Raw genomic sequence first — 19,196 nt, 5'->3', positions numbered from 1 at the left:
TCTGGCAAGCCTTTGTATTTACCACACGGCTGCTCTAAACAGATGCCAAGTAAGAGGAATTTGTTTCTAATGGTGATGGAGCCGAGTCTGTCAGAAACACACAAATCTTCTTTAGCAGTTTCCAAACATTTTCCCTTAAGTGGGCCAAGCTTGACAACCATAGTTCAATCCCCAGGACCCACATGATGGAAGGAAAGAAGTGATCCCCCAAGCTGTCTTCTGACCTCCACACATGCATGACCCCCATTCTCTCTCTCCCTCTCCTTCCCGCCCCCCACATTCAATTAAAAACTGAAGAACAGAAACAACTTTAGTGCCATACTCCAGGTTTTGTTCTTAGATCTATGACCAACTGAGTTAATTTCTATGTAAAGTATGAGATTTAGGTTGAGATTTCTATTTTTGCATATAAATGTTTAGTTTTGCTTCAAAAAATATCTTTAGGCCTGGTGGCGGTGGCACACACCTTTAATCCCAGCACTTGGGAGGAAGAGGTAGGCTGTTGGGATAATCTTCTTGTATAATGTGTGAAGATGTGTCTCTGTCCTTCCTCACCTGCTTAAGGCACCTTCTGATTGGTTTAATAAAGAGTCGAACGGCCAATAGCTAGGCAGGAGAGGATAGGTAGGACTTCCGGGGAAAGACAGGAACTCTGGGAAGAAACCTGGGAAGAGAGATTTGCCAGCAAGACGCAGAGGAAGTTGGATGTACAGTACTAAGCCATGTGGCAGAATGTAGATTAATATAAATGGGTTAATTTAAGTTTTAAGAGCTAGCTGGGAATAAGCCTATGCTAAGGCCAAGTTTTCATAATGAATAAAAAGTCTCCTTGTCTTATTTGGGAGCTGGCGGTCCAAAGAAAGCTTGGTTATAGTAGGTGGATCTCTGTGAGTTCAAGGCCAGTCTGGTCTACAAAGCAAGTTCTAGGACAGCTACACAGAGAAACCCTTCCTCCAAATATCCTTTATCCATTGGATTACCCTGTGCTCCTTTGTGAAAGAGAGAGAGAGAGAGAGAAAGAAAAGAAGAAGAAAAAGAAGAAGAAGAAGAAGAAGAAGAAGAAGAAGAAGAAGAAGAAAAAGGAAGGAAGGAAGGAAGGAAGGAAGGAAGGAAGGAAGGAAGGAAGGAAGAAAGAAAGAAAGAAAGAAAGAAAGAAAGAAAGAAAGAAAGAAAGAAAGAAAGAGAGCGAGCTGGAGAGATGGCTCAGAGATTAAGAGCATTGACTGCTCTTGCAGAGGTCCTGAGTTCAATTCCCAGCAACCACATGGTGGCTCACAACCATCTGTAATGAGATCTGGTGCCCTCTTCTGGCATTCAGGCAAACATGCAAGCAGAACACTGTATACATAATAAATTAAAAAAAAAAAAAAAAGGAAGGAAGGGAGAGATAGAGAGATAGAAAGAAATAAGAAAAGTAAAAAGAGTAGCAGAGATAGAGCCTAAAACCATTTTGTTCAGGGAACTAGAGCAGGCCAGTTCATCCAGACAGACAGCACAGTGGAGACTCTGTAAGAGGCTAGAAGACGGCAAGCTGGTAGTTATGGGACACGGAATGCCCTGGCAGTGCTCAGTCCCCATAGCTGAAGTCTAAAACTAGCCACCTTGAAACAAGAAAACTACCCAGGAGGGAGACTGAGGAGGAGCTGTGTGACGAGCTGGCTAGGTATCCAGTGAGGAGGCGGTCCAGTGGAGTTCCAGCCCAGCCAGACGACACAGTAAGAACCTGTGACAAACAAGTCAGAGTGATCGGAAAATGGCACAATTTGTCGGTTTTAAAGGCTGAAGAGGTCCAAGCCATTTTAATGTAGGCAGACTCTTATGGGACACGTGAGGGGGCAGGCAATATGCTCACGCATTCACATGTGTATGCACATGTATGCACATGTGTGCAAGGGACAAACGAGATCCTAAGGTGCTATTTGTCAGGCACTGTCCACTTTTTTGGATAGGCTCTCTCACTGGCTTAGAACTTGCCTAGTAGGTAGGCTGGCTAGCCAGCAAACCACAGAAGTTTGCCGATCTCCACCTCCCCAGTGCTGGGATTAAGGGCATGCATTCTAAACCCAGCTTTTCCTCGTGAGTTCTGGGGAGTGAACTCAGGTCATCATGCTTGTAAACCAAGCATTTTACCAACTGAGCTGTTTCCCAGTCTGGTAGCCAGGCTCTTTAAAACTCAGAGAGACAAGGGTCAGAGTCTCTCTCAGAATCTCCAGGTAGGGATGCAAGTCTGCAGACAACCTGACTTTTATTCCAGTGATACTCATGTGTCACACTTCGGGCCTCCAGAGCTGTAAAGTAATGAATCTATATTGTTCAAGCCACTGAGCTTGGTATGTTACTGCAGGGACAGGATGTTAAATAAGTTGCTGAATGTGTCTCCAGAGGTCTTCTGTTATCATCCTTCTACCTGCACAGTCTACAGCGGTATTGCCTCATTCCTGGTATGGGTAATTTGTCTTCTTCTTTGGGTTATCAATTTTGTTAATAAGAAGGAAATAAAATATTAGGGATGTAGTTCAGTGGTTCAATCCCCAAGACCCCCAAGACCCATAAACACATACTTAAAGAAAAAGCAAAGAGGGGCTGCAGATGTAGCTCAGTTGGTAGTGCCCAGCATGCATGACAACCTAGGTCACTTGCATAAACCAGGTGATCTTAGCAGTCAGTAGGAGGAGGCGAGAGGAGCAGACTGCATGACTGAATCCCCTGAAATGACTCGTGGAGCAGAGGTACACACTACCAAAGGATCGGCTGAGCTCAACGCCTCAGGGAAGGAGAGCCGCTGGCCCCAAAAGCTGTCCTCTGACATCACATGCACACCGCTGCAACATGCACAAACTTCCCACAGTAGTAAGTAAGTAGAATGTTAGAAGAAAGAAGGTGTAAGACCACCTCCACCTACTAGCAAGTTCAAAGGTAGCCTGTACTGCATGAAGCTGCCTCAAAGGAAAAATAAATGTTGGGCTGGAGAGACCGCTCAGTGGTTAAAAGCACTGGCTGCTCTTCCAGAGGATCCTGGTTCAATTCCCAGCAACCACCTGGGGCTCACAACCATCATTAGTCAGACAAAGTTGTACACGCAGAGAGAACACTCATATTCATAAAACAAATAAATCTTTAAAAAGTTTCACTGATTTGCTTTTTTTGTTTTCAATCCTTAATTTCTGTTCAACCACTTCCCTTTCTTTTGTGTGACTCAGTGGGTTTTAGTCTTCACTTTTGATTTTATACATGGAAACAATGCTGGAAGCCTCCTTTTCAAATACACACACAGCAATGTCTCTGGTTGTGCTTAGAGAATGTTCTTTATGTTTCCATTTTTTGTTTGGATGAAAATAATTTTCATAAGGACTTCTTTTTGATCTATTGACTGTTTATAAGTGTTCTACAAGTGTGAGTTTTTCTGTCATCTTTCTGATTTCCAATCCCTTCTTATTGCTGAATACACATGATTTCCCTTCTTTGAAGTTTGTTGATACTTGTTCCTAACTCAGAATGATCTATCTTGGCGAAAGTTCCATATGCTCTTGGACAGTGCCTGTGCTGAGGCTGGGAGCTGAGCACACTAAAGGAGCCTGCTAAGTTGATGGGCACTCTCAGAGCTTCAGGAGCTCTGCTAACTTGCCAGCTGCTGTGAGAAGCAGCAGACTCTTCAACTGTGGCTGCGTGTTCCCACACTCTCCAGCTCATCAGGATCTGCATGAGTTCTGAAGCGTTCCCACTGGTGCATATATGGTCATATCTTCTTGGTGAACAGACCTACTGTAAAGCTGTATGTCTCTTATTCTTGTCTTAAGACAGTTTTAAAAACTACTTTAAAACGAGGTTGCTGGGCAATGGTGGCGCATGCCTTTAGTTCCAGCACTCAGGAGGCAGAGGCAGGCGGATCTCTGTGAGTTCTAGCCAGCCTGGTCTACAGAGTGAGTTCCAGGACAGCCAGGGCTGTTACACAGAGAAACCCTGTGTGTGTGTGTGTGTGTGTGTGTGTGTGTGTGTGTGTGTGTGTGTGTGTGTGCGCGTGTTTTCAGAGGACAATTTTCAAGGGTCAATTCTCTCCTACTAAGTGGGCCCCAGGAATTGAACTCAGGTCTCACCTTTATCCACCAAGCCATCTTGCTAGCCAAAGGACCATTCCTTTTTTTCTTTTCTTCATTTTAAAGAGAAAGGGTATCAGTGTATACTCCTGGCTGGCTTGGAACTTGCAATGTAGCCCAGGCTGGCCTTAAACTCAGAAATCCACCTGTCTCTGCTTCTTGAGTGCTGGGATTAAAATTGTTCACCATCAAAGTTGGCTTTTTCTTTTTCTTTTCTGTCCCCCCCCCCCCGCCCCTAAGACTAGGTTTCTCTGTGTAGTTTTGGCGCCTGTCCTGGAATTCGCTCTGTAGACCAGACTGACCTCAAACTCACAGAGATCCACCTGCCTCTGTCTCCCGAGTGCTGGGATTAAAGGTGTGTGACACTACCACCCAACCATGCTTGGCTTTTTCCATTTTTAAATTTTATTAAAATATACTCGGTGGTGGTGGTGAACACCTTTACACACCTGTAATCACAGCACTAAGCAGAGAGAGACAGGAGGGTCAAGTTCAAGGCCATCCTAGGCTATTAACAAGTTCAAGGCAAGCTTGTATTACATGACACCCTGCTGTGGATATCATTCTATATAAATAAAACACTGATGGCCAGTGACCAGACGGGAAGTATAGGCGGGACAAGGAGAGAGGAGAATTGGGGAAACAGGAAGAAGGGGGAGAGACACTGCAGCCACCGCTAGGACAAGCAACATGTAAAGACGCCGGTAAGCCACCAGCCACGTGGCAAGGTACAGATTTATAAAAATGGGTTAATTTAAGATATAAGAACAGTTAGCAAGAAGCCTGCCACGGCCATACAGTTTATAAGTATTATAAGCATCTGAGTGATTATTTTATACGTGGATTGTGGGACTGCGGGGCTTGGGGAACCTGGAGAGAAGCCCTCCAGCAACAACACCCAGTCTCAAAAAAAGAAAAAAATGGAAAAACAAAAGAAAACAAAAAACCCCAAGTATAGTATCAGCAAAAGGACAGCTCAATGAAATGAAATAAATAGCCTATAAGTTTATCAACATCAATGTAGCCAACTGAACTTCCAAAGGAGCAAAAGCAATATGGCAATGCACAAGGGAGAGAGCCCTGTAACAATGCTGGGACAAAGGAGTCGTCACTGCACAACTGCAAGCTAGGCCCACACCAAGAGTCTGTCACAAAACTAACTTACAAGAGATCGCAGAAGTAAACAAACAAACACGCAAATTGTACCATTATAAAAATCATAAAGTATCACACAGAAGAAAACCTAGATGGCCAAAAAATTGGCTAAAACTGTTAATAAAAATCCAAAGGCATACTCCACACACACACAAAATTAAAGATAAGCTAGATTTACTCCTTTCCTGTTCCATGAAGGAAACTGTCAGAAAAAAAGGACACACGCACTCAAGTGCGCACACTCACACAGCGAGAGCAAGCACTAGAGCGTAGTGATAATGCAGAACACTGAGCACACTACATGCAGATGAGGAGAAAGCATCCAGACTACTCTGTAAAGAACAAGTCCTGGGATGCAGGTCAGCAGAGTGCTTTGCCTAGGCAGCGCGTGCTGTCAGAGCAGTGGTTTTCATCCACTGCTGCGGGAAAGCCAACTCCAGAGCAGCTGCAGAAGACGGCCTGGCACTGTCACTAAGCTGACGCACTCCTGTCACTCGAGCCTGGCAGTGCAAAGGACTATGGACTTCGGACGGTAACAGGTTGATGTAGGAGATATATGTAGCTGAGGCAGGGCCTTGTGTGCAGAGGTCATGGGACAACTTTTTAAATAACTTCATTTTATTTTATATGTAGGTGTGGTGCTTGGATGTATGTATGTGTACCACATGGGGGCTGCCAGTGGTCAGAAGAGGGCATCAGAACCCATGGAACTGGAGTCACAGGCAGTTACAGTTACCATGTGGTTACTGGGAGTCTAATTTGGGTCCAGAGGACTGCTCTGGACTTCATTTTCTCCTTCCACCTTTAGCCTGGTTCCAGGGATGGAACTCAGGTCATTGAGTTAGCAATCTGAGCCACCACAATGGCCCAGGGAGGATCTCTTCACTGTGACAAATACACTTCTCTTTAGGAAATGTTACCATTTGGACGAAGGAGAGGTCTTACACGGAAAATCTCTACCTTTCAATCCTCCTGTGAACTTAAAACAGCTCTAAATAAATTGTTCAATATATATATATATATATATATATATATATATATATATATATATATATATATATATGTAACAAAAAATAAAATGGAGGGAAAAATCTTAAATGACTGCACAAGCAAGTACTCTTTAGAATAAGGTGTTCAGCCAGGCGGCGGGGGTGGCGCACGCCTTTAATCCCAGCACTCAGGAGGCAGAGCCAGGCGGATCTCTGTGAGTTCGAGGCCAGCCTGGTCTACAGAGCATGATCCAGGACAGGCACCAAAACCACACAGAGAAACCCTGTCTCAAATAAAAAAAAAAAAGAATAAAGAATAAGAATGGTGCTCTAAATTATAATGGCCCATGCTTAGCTGCCCCTCCCCCAGAATGCTAGAGATGGAACCTAGGGTCTCAAGCACAGTGAGCATCTGCTCCACTAAGCCACAGCCCTCTCTCACACCCAACTTTTTATTGATTTAGAAAGTCTCACTATGTTGTTGAGGCTAGCCACGAAATTGGCATTCTTTCTACCATCCTGAGTGTTGGGATTTCAGGTATAGTTGTATGAACCCAGAGGACAAGTGTTATTTTTTGAGACAGGAGCTTTTGCTGACCCAGAGCTCACCAAGTAGCTAAGATCTGAATTCAATCACAAGCACACAGAAAAGCTGGGTATGGCCATGGGAGCCTATAACCCTAGGACAGGGAATGGACACAGGTAGATTCCAAAACTGGCTAGCCAGCTCCGATAGCCAAAGCTGTAAGCTTTGGGTCTAGTGAGACCGTGCTTCAAGAGAATAAAATGGAGAATGATAGGGCAGGATATCCAATTCTCTTATGTCTACTGGACATGTACGTGTATGCATGCATGCACGCATGCACGCCACCCCTCAACAACAAAACAGCACAACCTCACAGATGTCAAGAAGTACTACGTGGAGAAAGATCAGAGACCACAGAGTAGACATTGAGTTCGGAAATAAAGCCACACAGCTGCAATCAACTGATTTTTCAACCAACATGCCAAAGCTATAATAAGGAAAGTCTCTTCAACAAACGGGACTGGGAAAGCCGGACAGCTAAAGAATGACTTTGGACCCCTAACTCACACACTATTTAAAAAAAGGGGTGGGCAAATATAAGGACATCCCAAAATATGAGCAACCAAAAGGAAAATAAGTTGGACTTTATCAAAATTAAAAATTCATAGTGGCATTGCTAGCGGGGACAGAATCCTCTGTTATCAAGCCGAAAGACGAGTTCAATCCCTGGCTATGCTTGTGGACTGGAGAGAAGGAAACAAAACTCCCATAATTCAACAAGAAAAAGGCTGATTTAAAAACTCTGCCCACACAGTGAGTGTGAGGCTGGCCTGGACCGAATGAGACTTGGTTCAGAAAGAAAGAAGGGGAGAGCCTGGGACCAGCTCGGCTGGTAGATCTGTTGCCTAGTGTGCACGTGGCCAGCCTGGGATACACAACATACTCACTGCCTCACCTACTTACTCACTGACTGCAAAGGACTCAACAGAGTCTAGAACGCACTGTTATGTAGCTCAGGCTGGCCTCAGACAGACCTGCAGCAAACCAAACTTTCTCCCTTGGCCTTTCACGTGTTGAGATTACAGGCACAAGACACCACACCCAGATTTTCAACAGACATATCCTCAGAGTATACCCAAATGCCAATATATACACATAAGATGTTATTTATTATTGGAGAAATTAAAATAAAAACCTTAACAGCATGTTCACTTCAGCAGCACATATACTAAAATTGGAACAAATCAGAGAAGACTGGCCCCTGCGCAAGGATGACATTCAAAATTGTTAAGTATTCCATATTTAAAGGAAAAACAAAACAAAACAACAAAAAGAAAAAACCAAGCCGGGCGGTGGTGGCACACGCCTTTAATCCCAGCACTCGAGAGGCAGGCGGATCTCTGTGAGTTCGAGGCCAGCCTGGTCTACAAAGTGAGTTCCAGGAAAGGTGCAAAGCTACACAGAGAAACCCTGTCTCAAAAACCAAAAAAAAAAAAAAAAAAAAAAAAAAAAAGAAAAAAGAAAAAAGAAAGAAAGAAAAGAAAAAGGAAAAAAAAAAAAAACAGCAGCATACAACTTTACTTCCACCCAAATGGCTATAACAAACAACAAATTAAGTGGTAGGAAAAGATCTGGAGAAATCGGGGCTGGAGAGATGGCTCAGCGGTTAAGAGCACTGACTGCTCTTCCAGAGGTCCTGAGTGTCCTCTTCTGGCCTGCAGGCAAACATGCTGTATATATAATAAATAAAACAAAACAAACAAACAAAAAAAAAAAAACAGGACTCTTAAAAAATATATATATAAAAAAAAAATCTGAAGAAATCAGAATGCTTGTGTCTTGGTTAGGGTTTCTATTGCTGTGATAAAACACCATGACCAAAAGTAACTTGGGGAGGAAAGGGTTTAATTAATCTTACTGATTGCAGTCCATCATCCAGGAAGTCGGGGCAGACACTCAAGGCAGGAAATGAAACAGAGCCCATTAAAGAGTGAATAAATAAACAAAAATCTTTCAAATTATGTATTAGTTTGTGCGAGTGTTTTGCCTGCATATACGTTTCTACACCATGTGTGCTTAGTGTTGTGGAACGCAAAAGAGAGCATCTCAAGACCCAGAACCGGAGTTACAGACAGGTGTGAACTGCCATGTGAGTGCTGGGAATCCAGCCTGGGTCCTCTAGAAGAGCATCTAGTCATCAGTCCCTAAACAAAATACTTTACAATCATACACAGAGGAATATTATTTTCAGTCATAAAAAGAAATGCAGTAAAATGCATGCTGCAACATGGATGAAGCCTGAAAATATTCTAAATGAAAGAAAGCAGCCCCTAAAGGCTACATGTTACATGATTCTACTTAAATTTAAAAAAAAAAAAAAAGTCCAGACTATGTTTAGGGTGGTAGTTGTTAGAGCACTGGAGGTGTGTGTGTGTGTGTGGGGGGGAGCTTAGGGTTTCTTTTGGGGATGATGGAAATGATAATGCTTTTGGTTGCACACCATAAAAATACCAAAATCAAAACCACAAATGTTGTGGGCATTATTTTAACTAGGCAAAGGTGTGTTACATTTGTTCATGCTGCATTTGTTTAACTATGTAAAGATGTGTTGCATTAGTTCACCTTGCCTGCCTAAGGCACCTGGTAGATAGCTAGAGCTGAATGACTAATAGCTAGGCAGGAGAGTCTGCAAAGGCGGGGCTGGCAGGAAGAGAGAATGAGAAGAAGGAGAGAACCAGGGAGGAAGGGAGGGACACACCTGGGCCAGAAGTCAAGCAGCCGTCAGCCAGACTCCAAGAAGAGTGAAAGGAAAACAGGCTAAGTTATAAGATATATATATATATATGCCTAAGCTAAGGCCAAGCATTCATAACTAATAATACGTCACGATTTGGAAGCGGGTTGGTGGCCCAAAAGAAAGCCTGCTACACCCAAACGGAACAGGCTAGAGAGATGGCTAAGTGGATAAGGGGTTTGCTGCAGCCGGGGACCTGAGTCTGATCACTGGGACCCATGTAGAAGGAGAACTCTCAAAAGTTGTCCTCTGACCTCTACACATGCACTGTGGCACTCCTATGCCCGTATCTCCTACACACACACACACACACACACACACACACACACACACACACACACTCACGCATGCACATATACAGAGTCGCTAAATGTAATTTTGGTTTGGTTTTTCAAGACAGTTTCTCAGTGTAGCTTTGCGTCTTTCCTGGATCTCGCTCCGTAGATCAGGCTGGCCTCGAACTCACAAAGATCCGCTTGCCTCTGCCTCCCAAGTGCTGGGATTAAAGGCGTGGGCCACCACCTCCTGGCTCTAAATATAATTTCAAAATACTAAAAATCATTAAATATTTATTTATATAATTTAGTAGTTATTAAACCTAAGGCTCCACATAATACCCAATAACCAGCTATATTCCCAGACTTCTTTTTATTTTGAGACAGATTTTCATTAGTTGTTCAAGGAGGCCTTGAACTCACAATCCCCTTGCTCAACTCCCAAATACATAGGGCTCCATCCAGGCTTACATTATCAAGTCAAACATACATTCTTAAATTGCAAGTTTTATGTGAATATATCTGAATGAAAATGTTTTTGCCACCCCAAAAAGCCACACACAAAAAAAACACTGGAAAGCAGGAACAGTTGAAAGTGTTTTGACCTGGGCCAGGTTTGGTACTACAAATCTTCAATCCCAGCACTTGGGGGCAGAGGCAAGTATATGGATCTCTTGTGAGTTTGAGGGCTGCCTGGTCTACATAGTGAGACCCTGTTCAAAAAAAAAAAAAAAAAAAAAAAAAAAAACAACCAAATACTAAAAGGAGTTTCCCTCAATGGGTGAACATTCTGTAACTTACTTAACAGGTCTGCATTGGCCTTATAACCACATCATTTTACTTACTACTTAAATACTCATGCATTTTGCCATGGCTGCTCAATTCACTCCTTTGAAACCCTCCTCACTGTTAAGGCATGCCTCAACAGCCATGACTACCCTACATAACCCTCACAGCCATCAGAGCTAGCCAACCATGAGTTGACAGTAGAATCTATACTGGGCCAAGTAGATCTTCTATTCCTAGAATTTGGGACAAAGGCAAGTGTGGGCTGGAACTGAAAACAAGTCAATCTGTGGGCTACAGAGAAGAAAAACAGCAAGCTAATAGAGCTGCGTCCTTGAGGGAGCTGCCTGGACTTCCTCTTCCTTCCCAACCCCGACCTCATTCTACTCAGTTCCTCAAAACACCAGGTGCCTTCCCACTGACTTGGGGCTCTAGCCTTATCATAAATTACATTTTGGTGCCTACCAAGAGCAAAGTAGTAGATAGAAGAGCTCCAAGCTGGGCTCATACAGTAAGATTGTGAACTGCCTGGATTCACGGTGATGGCAAAAACAGACCAGCTTTCACGGGATCTTATTATTGCTTTGAATTCTTGAAAACACTTGTCAGTAGATACTCAAACTTCCCCTCTTTACACACTTGCCAGCCTTGTCCATCAGATTCAACCAAGGAACCAAACTAAGCCCAAACTAAAACACCCTCAAGTGAAGGGGCAGTTATAACCAGCCTGAAATGAACAACAGTTCTGTGGCCAGTGAGATGGCTAAGTGAGTAAGACCATCTGCTGCCAAGCCTGATGCCCTAAGTCCAATCACCGGAACCACATGGGACAGAAAGAACCGATTCCCAAAGCTGTCCTCTGGTGTTCACAAGCATGTGTGTGTGCAGTCTTTCCCCCACATAGTTATGGAAAGGATTGGTGGCACATGCCTTTAGTCCCAGCTACTTAGAAGCTGAAGGAGGGTCACTTGAACCCAGGAGCTGGATGGCGGGCCTGGATAAAATGACAAGATCTGGTCTCAAAGTAAATGAATAGTTATTAAGCCACATTATCAATACAGAGGTCAGGCATGGCGACTAGTGTCTCCCAGCACTTAGGAGCCAGAGACATCTTTGGTTAGAATGAGTTGGAGGCCAATCTGGACTCCAGAAAACAATCTCAAAAAAAGAAAAAAAAAAAAAAAAAAAAAAAAACAATGGGACTGGAGAGATGGCTCAGTGGTTAAGAGCACCGACTGCTTTTCCAGAGGACTCGGGTTCAATTCCCAGCACCCACATGGCAGCTAACAACTGTCTATAACTCCAAAATCATGACACAGATGTACATGCAGGCAAAATGCCAATGCACATAAAATAAAAATAAATTAATTATTAAAAAAAACAAGAAAACAAACGAAAAACGAGGAAAACTAAAGTAAATGTTTCCTAGCACCCAGAGAAAAAGGTTCACAACTGCTTCTAACTTCTGGTATCCAAGGGCACCTATACATGTACATATAGCCTCACAGAGAAACACACAAGTAGATATAAAAACCCCTCAGAAGACAGGCAGATAAAAGCCAGAAGAGATGGTGCATGCCTGTAATCCCAGAACCCGGAAGGCTCAAGACCAGCATAGTGGGTACCAGAGAAGGAGAAAAGGACAGATCAGATACTAAAGCCATAACATACAAGGTCAACAGGAGCTGGGTGCAGTGAGGTATGCCTGTCATCTCTGCACTAGAGGCTGAGGTAGAAGGATGGTCAAGGTCAGCCTGGGGCTACCCAAGAAACTAAAACCTGGTGGTGACGTCTCTAGAAGCGACTGAAACCCACTGGTTCCAGCACAGAAAGTGCAGCAGAGAAGCTAGACTAGAAACAGGAAAGGAGAGTGTCACCGACATCCAGAACTCCACCACAGTCCTAGACCACGACAACAGTCTTGAAGATGAAGTTTCTGGACAGGCTCGAGGGACATTTAATAAATCTAAAGCTGTTACAATACACTGACAGCAGCTGGGTGTGGCGGCACAAGAAATACCTACTAACTAAAGCTGGTACCATGTACTGACAGAACTGGGTGTGGAGGCACATGCCAGTAATGCCAGCATTTAGGTGGTGAGGCAGAAGATGAAGTCTGAGGTCAGCCTGAGCTACAACAGTGAGTTCAAGGCCAGCCTGGACCACACAGCAAGATCCTACCAAGCACAGGCATGGGGCTAGGGAGATGACGCCACAGTTAAGGTGGAGAACTGTTCTTTCAGTGGACCGGAGTGTGGTCCCTACCACCCATGTCTGGACGTTCCCAACAGCCTGTAACTCCAGTTTGTTTTGTGTGTGTGTGTGTGTGTGGGGGGGTGTCCAACACCTCTAGCTTCTAAGGGCAACTCCACTCAAATGTACATACCCACACTCTAGCACACACATACACGCAGTTAAAAATAAGTCTCTTAATATTCTCCAACTCTGCTACCTCTTACAGTCTCTACCCACACATAGCTAATGAGCATTTGAAACTTAGTAACAACAAGGAGTTTAACCTTTAATTTTGTGTAATTTTAACTAATTTAAATAAGTGGCTGCTGTATCAGACACCCAGTTCTAGATTAGTCCTCTAACTTAAATATATGACAGGATAATCAACTTGTGTAACAATATACAACAGGGACAACAGAATGGGGAAATAAATTCCCTCCGATGGGAAGATGTTCAAAGCAGATTAAGAAACACGTATTTTAGGATAATATGAATAACATCACAGTTTTCAGTTTTAAGAAACTATAAAACAGGGTATATATAATGGCCCACAACTGTAGTCCCAGAATCTGGAGACTGACAAGCTCAGAACTCGAGGCTACAAAGGAGACACTATCTCAAAAGCCAAGGACTAGATATGACTCAGTCATAGAGCGCTGTCTAGCCCGTGTGAATTTCTGGAGTTCTGTATCTAGCACTGTAACAAACTAACCCCACGCAAAGACAACAGATCCAGTGCTGGGGTAGACTCACTGGTGGAGTGCTTACCTAGCACATGTAAGGCCCTAGATTCAATCCCAACCCAGCCAAAATAAATAAAGTAAGACAACCATGATAAACCAAACAGCGGTTACCCTAAACACAACAGGGCCTTCCTATTTCCTTCCTTACTTAAAGAGTCCCTGTTTAAAACAAAGCAAAACAAAACAAAACAAAAGATACCAACTATCTTTCTATCTGAAGAGAAAACACAAGAGTTAAAACAACTCCCTGGGCAGAGGGTACAGCTTCAGTGGTGGAATATGTGCCTGTGCCTGGTTCAATCCCCAGCACCAGAAACAAAAATCAAACACAAACCAAACACTGTTTCCAAGCTTAACCCATACAATGTCTTCAATGCTCTTACTACAGGGGTGCTTAACGTGATCACAATGGCAGGAAAATAGGAGCAATATGGAGAAGAGCAGATTACACTCTGAGGACAACCATGACGACCTTTCCAAAACATTCCACAAGATTTATGTGAAGTCTCAAACCCGGGACAAATGGCTGAGGTGCCTACTTAAGATATCCAAGTGGACCTGGCTGCCAGGTTCTCCCTGCATCCTTCAGTCCCTACCTGTTACAGAGTATGCTTGGCACATCCCACCCCCTATCCTAAACTTCTCTAGCCCAGGGGCTGGGCTGCCCTTCCCTATAGATTCCAGCCATTTTGGTTACTTGGTCTCTTCTGTCTACCCTTTACCTTCTTGGCCTCTTGGCCAGGCTGTCCCGCTCCTCCCATGGCCCAGCTCAGTCTGGTCATGTCCACTCTGGACTCTCCATGATGTCCCTGCTTCTGGTTACACTCCCTCTTTTATCTACAATAAACTTTCTCCTCCACCGTACAAAGGACCAGTCATGTCCTTTCCTTATTTCTTTTTTTCATTCAATATACAAAATAGTGTAGTACCAAATTATTTTTTTCCTGTACTATGACGAGATGTATGAGTGCCTTAGGATCACACTTAAAGAACAAAATACGACAAAAAATATATTCAATCGTATTATATTTAAAACCACTTTATTCCTACAGCAAGTCCAGGGTCCTGGGGCATTTCTCACAAATGGATATCCTGGCTAGGCAAGGTGGCACAGGCCTGTGATCCCAGCACTCCATAGGCTGAGGCACGAGGATTTCCATGAGCCCCAAGCCAGCCTGGGCTAGAGATCTTGTCTCAAAAAAAAAAAGGGAAAAGAATTCTAATATCAGTCATGAGAACTTAACCCTTTAAAGTCCCAAACCTTTACCTCTGGGAGGATTTTCCCTGAAATGTTATCTATGCATTTGTATCTTCAGCCAGTATGGAATTGAATCCTCACTTGACATTTGGGAGTCATCATTATTCCCAACACCAACTGTTGGGTCCAATATTTTGAACTTCAATCACTGGCATTTAGTGAAGGAACATAGCCCTTTTAGAGTCTCAGCATACAGGCTAGTCTCAAACTGGCAATCATGCCTCAGCCTTCTAGGTGATCGAGTCACAGGCAAGCTGCCTATTCCCTTTGAAAACCGCCCTAGATTGCTACATATGAATCTGCTTCTCTCCACCTGCATCCTACCCAGACCATTCAGCAGGCCACGTGTGCGTTCTCCTACTGAGCTATAGCCAAAGCCCATGATTTATTCTTTCGTGTGCAAGCACATCCCCTCCCCCTCTTCATCAGCTGTGTGTTCACTGACTAAGGTTCTTCTCTCTGCTGCCTTTAGTTTCACCCTGGGAAACAACATAATTGGTTAGAATTCTGGGCAGAAAGAGTAGTTACTAGGGGGGCATTAGGGCCCTCCTACAGGAAACACAGTCCTCGGAGAGCAGTGGCTCATGCCTGTGACTCCAGCACTTAGGGAGACTGAGGCAGGAGAAATGACACTAGTTCAACTAGCCTGGGCTACACAGTGAGTCCCAGGCTAGCCTGCATCAGCCTAGGAAACAAAAAGAATGTTTCATGACATCGGTTATGGGCTGTTGAGGACTCTAGCTTCTTACAAACTCTTTCCTAGCATCCATCCATCTCTCTCTCTCTCTCTCTCTCTCTCTCTCTCTCTCTCTCTCTCTGTGTGTGTGTGTGTGTGTGTGTTAGGAAGAGATTGAACCCAGGGCCTTGCACCTGTAACTATGGACACTACAATGAAATATCCCTCTGCCTGTGTGTTAGGAAGAGATTGAACCCAGGGCCTTGCACCTGTAACTATGGACACTACAATTTAATATCCCTCTGCCCCCTCACTGTTTTAAACGAGATGGCAGAATTCCACGACCCTTTAACTCCATGCGAGTCAGGTGCTGCGGCTCTATCAGTCGTTTCTAATAAGGTCCGATTTCCGGTCGTCACTAAGCGCAACGCAATTTAGGGATGCGAGTGGGAATCGGAAGGTCTAGCTAACTAAAGAAGTAACGACGGCAATGACAACCAAAATCCACTCAGCTTGCCCGCAGCACTCTCGGCTCGCGCTCTGTCAGACACGCATGTCAACAGCTGAGTATTTTCTCGCCAGCCCCGGCACGGGAGCAGGTAACAACAAAGCAGGCGGGTTCGAAAGTCAACAGAGCAGAAAAAGGGAGGCACAGCCACCGATCTCCAGCGGGACGTGTGGAAACGCCGCCGACAGAGTGAACTTCTGTTGAGATGGATCGAGCACCCCCCCCCTCCACCCTCCACGCACACCGGAAGTTTTGAAATATCCTGCAGGCTCCCACAGGCAGAGTGGCTTCCCTCCGCCGCCGCAGCCACCGCCGCGCAGGGCCCTGGGTGGGCAAGGGGAGCTCTCCGGGTCTGCAGCACCGGGGCGAGGCCGGCCACCGGCCACCGGCCAGGAGCCAGGCCGTCAATCACGGCCGGCGCTGGCAGCTGCGTCCCCGGCGCCCGCGAGCGGGAGCCGGGCAGCGGGCAGGTGGCGGCACCTGCGGCCGCGCGACCCAATCGGGGCTGTGCCGGCTCGGCGGCCAGGCCCGGAGCCGCGCGAGCCCTCGGCGGGGAAAGCCCTCGGACCGTCGTCGCCCCGAGTGAGGCCAGAGCGGCAGGCCCGGCCACGCCAACTCCGCTCCCCTCCCGGGGGCCCTGCTCGGCGCGCGCCGCTCACCGAAGAAGCCCTGCACGATCCCGAGCGGGTGGCTCAGCCAGTCTTCTCCGCAGGGCATGGCGCTGAGAGCCGGGGCCAGCGCGGCCCGGGCGGGCGGCGCTTCTCCGTGGGCCGAGCGCGCTCGCTCGGAGCCCGGCTGCTCCCCGGGGGCTCGTCCGCGCCCTCCCACGCGCGGGGCGCGTCGCGAGCCGCGGGCCTCCAGGCGAGGCGGTCGCGGGGACGAGCGCCTCCGGGCTGCTGGCCAGCGGCGGGAGCGGCGCGATGGGTCCCTGCCTCCACTTCTCACAATGGCGGGAAACCGCGGCCGCCGACCGCGCTGCCAGCGACCTGGGTGGAGCTCGAGAGGGAGGGGCGGCGGGCGCGAGCTGCGCAGTCCCGGAGGGGAGGGAGTGGGCGGGGCGCGGCGGCCATTTTGGAGGCGGGTAGAGACCCGGCAGCCGCGCGGCCGCCATCTTGGAGATGGGCAGAGGACGGAGACTGTGCTCTCTCTCGGTGCGCGTCCGTCGTACAAGTCACCGTGGGAGCGCGTGGATGGGAAGACTCCGTCAGGCTGCCTCATTGGCTCAAAGTTTGCGTCCTTGCCCAAGGACCAAGAGGCACAAGCTCACCCAGGCCTTGGAGTCAGCTCTGAACAAAATTAAGGGGTGAAACTCCGTTTGGTGTGTCCCTCCCCCCCAACCTGATCTGTTTGTGATTTTTTTTTTCTTTCTTTCTTGTAGTTCTGGTGCTAGAACTCTTCTATGGCACCCTGCCCAAAAGCCTATGTAAGAACTTGTCCCAGGCTCAATGAGTTCTTCCTGAACGATTTGATTAAGGAGCCTTTTAAATCAAAGATGCATTGCAGCCTTTGTGGGCATCTCAGTATTGCAGAGGAACTGGTTCCTCCCTCATGGAGAAGCAAGCACTCAGAACTCTCTTCTGGCCCAGCCTTTAGTTTCTGAGCTGGAAAACACTCAGGCGCCCTTCTTCCTCCAACCTGGTAACTAGGGAGCTGTGGCAAGATACCCACGCACCATAGAGATCAGGATACTGTAAGAGGGGAGATTCGGAAGGGCAACTCCACAGAAACTTTTAGCCTAGGGAATTCAGGAATTGTCCAAGTTTTCATAAAGAAACCATTTCCCCACTGGATGGGATGTACCTCAGAAAACCCTAGTTTCATCATCGATACCTACTTTTAAATGGTGATCTAAATGGAACTAGAAAGTAGACAGCTGAAGAGTAAGAACTGCTCAGTGGTAGAGCACTTGCCTGGCATGCAAGAAGTCCTGGGTTTAATCCCTAGCAAAGGATTAAAGGGGAGGAGATGACAGCAGGTAAACAGACAGCTGGACTGAGCTCCGAGACCTGCATAGGGCAGTAGGGAAAGGGAACAAAACCTGCCCCTTTGCCCTTCTTGGTCCCCTGTTCTTAACTGCACACCCGTTGATGAGGGAGAGCTGACAGGCATTGTCTCTAAATCCCAGCACCTGGGAGATATAGGCAAGGTAGGTCAGGTGTTCACAGTCTGCCTTGGCTACATACCCAGTTTGGGGCTAGCCTGAGCTACATATGACCCCGTCTCATAAAAAAAAAAAATAAGTTTAGGAACATGTATGCCACAAGTTTATGAACAACTGAGGAAGAATAACTTAAAGTGGCTTATAATTTGGGGTTGTGTAGCAGTCCTCCACAGAGAACGATACATCTGCAGAGAAACGACAGAAGAAAGCAGTTCTCAGTTCTCAAAGGCAACAAGTTGCAGGGCATCAAAACGGGAAAGATTCATGCTAGACACAGTTGAGTAGAGTGTAAAATCTTTCAGCTTCTGGCTGGACGGTGGTGGCACACACCTTTAATCCCAGCGCTGGGGAGGCAGAGGCAGGCAGATCTCTGTGAGTTCGGGGCCAGCCTGGTCTACAGAGTGAGATCCAGGAAAGGCACTAAAACTACACAGAAAAACCCTGTCTCAAAAATAAAAATTAAAAAAAAAGGAAGAAAGAAAAAAGAAAAATCAAAGCTAAAGCTATGTGCTAGGATATCTGGATTTCGGGATTTTATTTATTTATTTATTTATTTATTTATTTATTTATTTATTTTTATTGTTGTAGTCCAGGTTTCCTTGGAACTCACTATGTAGTCCAGGCTGAGCTACATCTCCTGTCCCCATCAATAGACCCTTTTTTGTGTGTGGGAGAGGGGGGCACTTTTTCAAGACAAGTGTAGCCCTGGCTGTCCTGGAACTCACTCTGTAGACCAGGCTGGTCTTGAACTCACAGAGATCTGCCTGCCTCTGGCTCCCGAGTGCTGGGATTAAAGGCGTGTGCCACCATCTCCTGGCTTCCCCATTAATGGACTGTCTATCTGATGGTGTTATTGGGAGTGGAGTCCATGAAAGGAACTGATAGAAGGCCACTGAGGGCATGACTTTGAAGGGTATATCTTGTTCTGGGCCCTTTTTGATCCTTTTTTCTCTCCTTATTGTTCAGCTTTCTTTTCTTCCTGTTGTGGTCTAAAAT

At 45.9% G+C, this 19,196-nt stretch overlaps 1 protein-coding gene and 1 pseudogene across 2 annotated transcripts in view; one reads left to right on the top strand and one right to left on the bottom strand.

Moving 5' to 3' along the window:
* The window catches only part of LOC114704418 (minichromosome maintenance complex binding protein), a 54,433-nt gene extending 37,441 nt beyond the window's left edge, over positions 1-16,992 (bottom strand). The window contains exon 1 of one of the 2 annotated variants that reach the window (XM_037210026.1): positions 16,699-16,992. In XM_037210026.1, coding sequence (XP_037065921.1) covers positions 16,699-16,756 — 58 coding nt within the window. In that variant the 5' untranslated portion in view covers positions 16,757-16,992. The remainder of the gene's footprint in view (positions 1-16,698) is intronic. The other variant, XM_028885678.2, reaches the window with a different exon arrangement.
* LOC114704441 lies at positions 7,971-8,070 on the top strand (annotated as a pseudogene).
* Positions 16,993-19,196: the final 2,204 nt, after the last annotated feature.

The sequence above is a fragment of the Peromyscus leucopus genome, chromosome 1 (genome assembly GCF_004664715.2).
Source record: "Peromyscus leucopus breed LL Stock chromosome 1, UCI_PerLeu_2.1, whole genome shotgun sequence".
In the NCBI taxonomy this organism is placed as follows: domain Eukaryota; kingdom Metazoa; phylum Chordata; class Mammalia; order Rodentia; family Cricetidae; genus Peromyscus; species Peromyscus leucopus.
The sequence above is the reverse complement of the archived record's forward strand: the minus strand, read 5'-3'. Positions and strand labels throughout refer to the sequence as shown.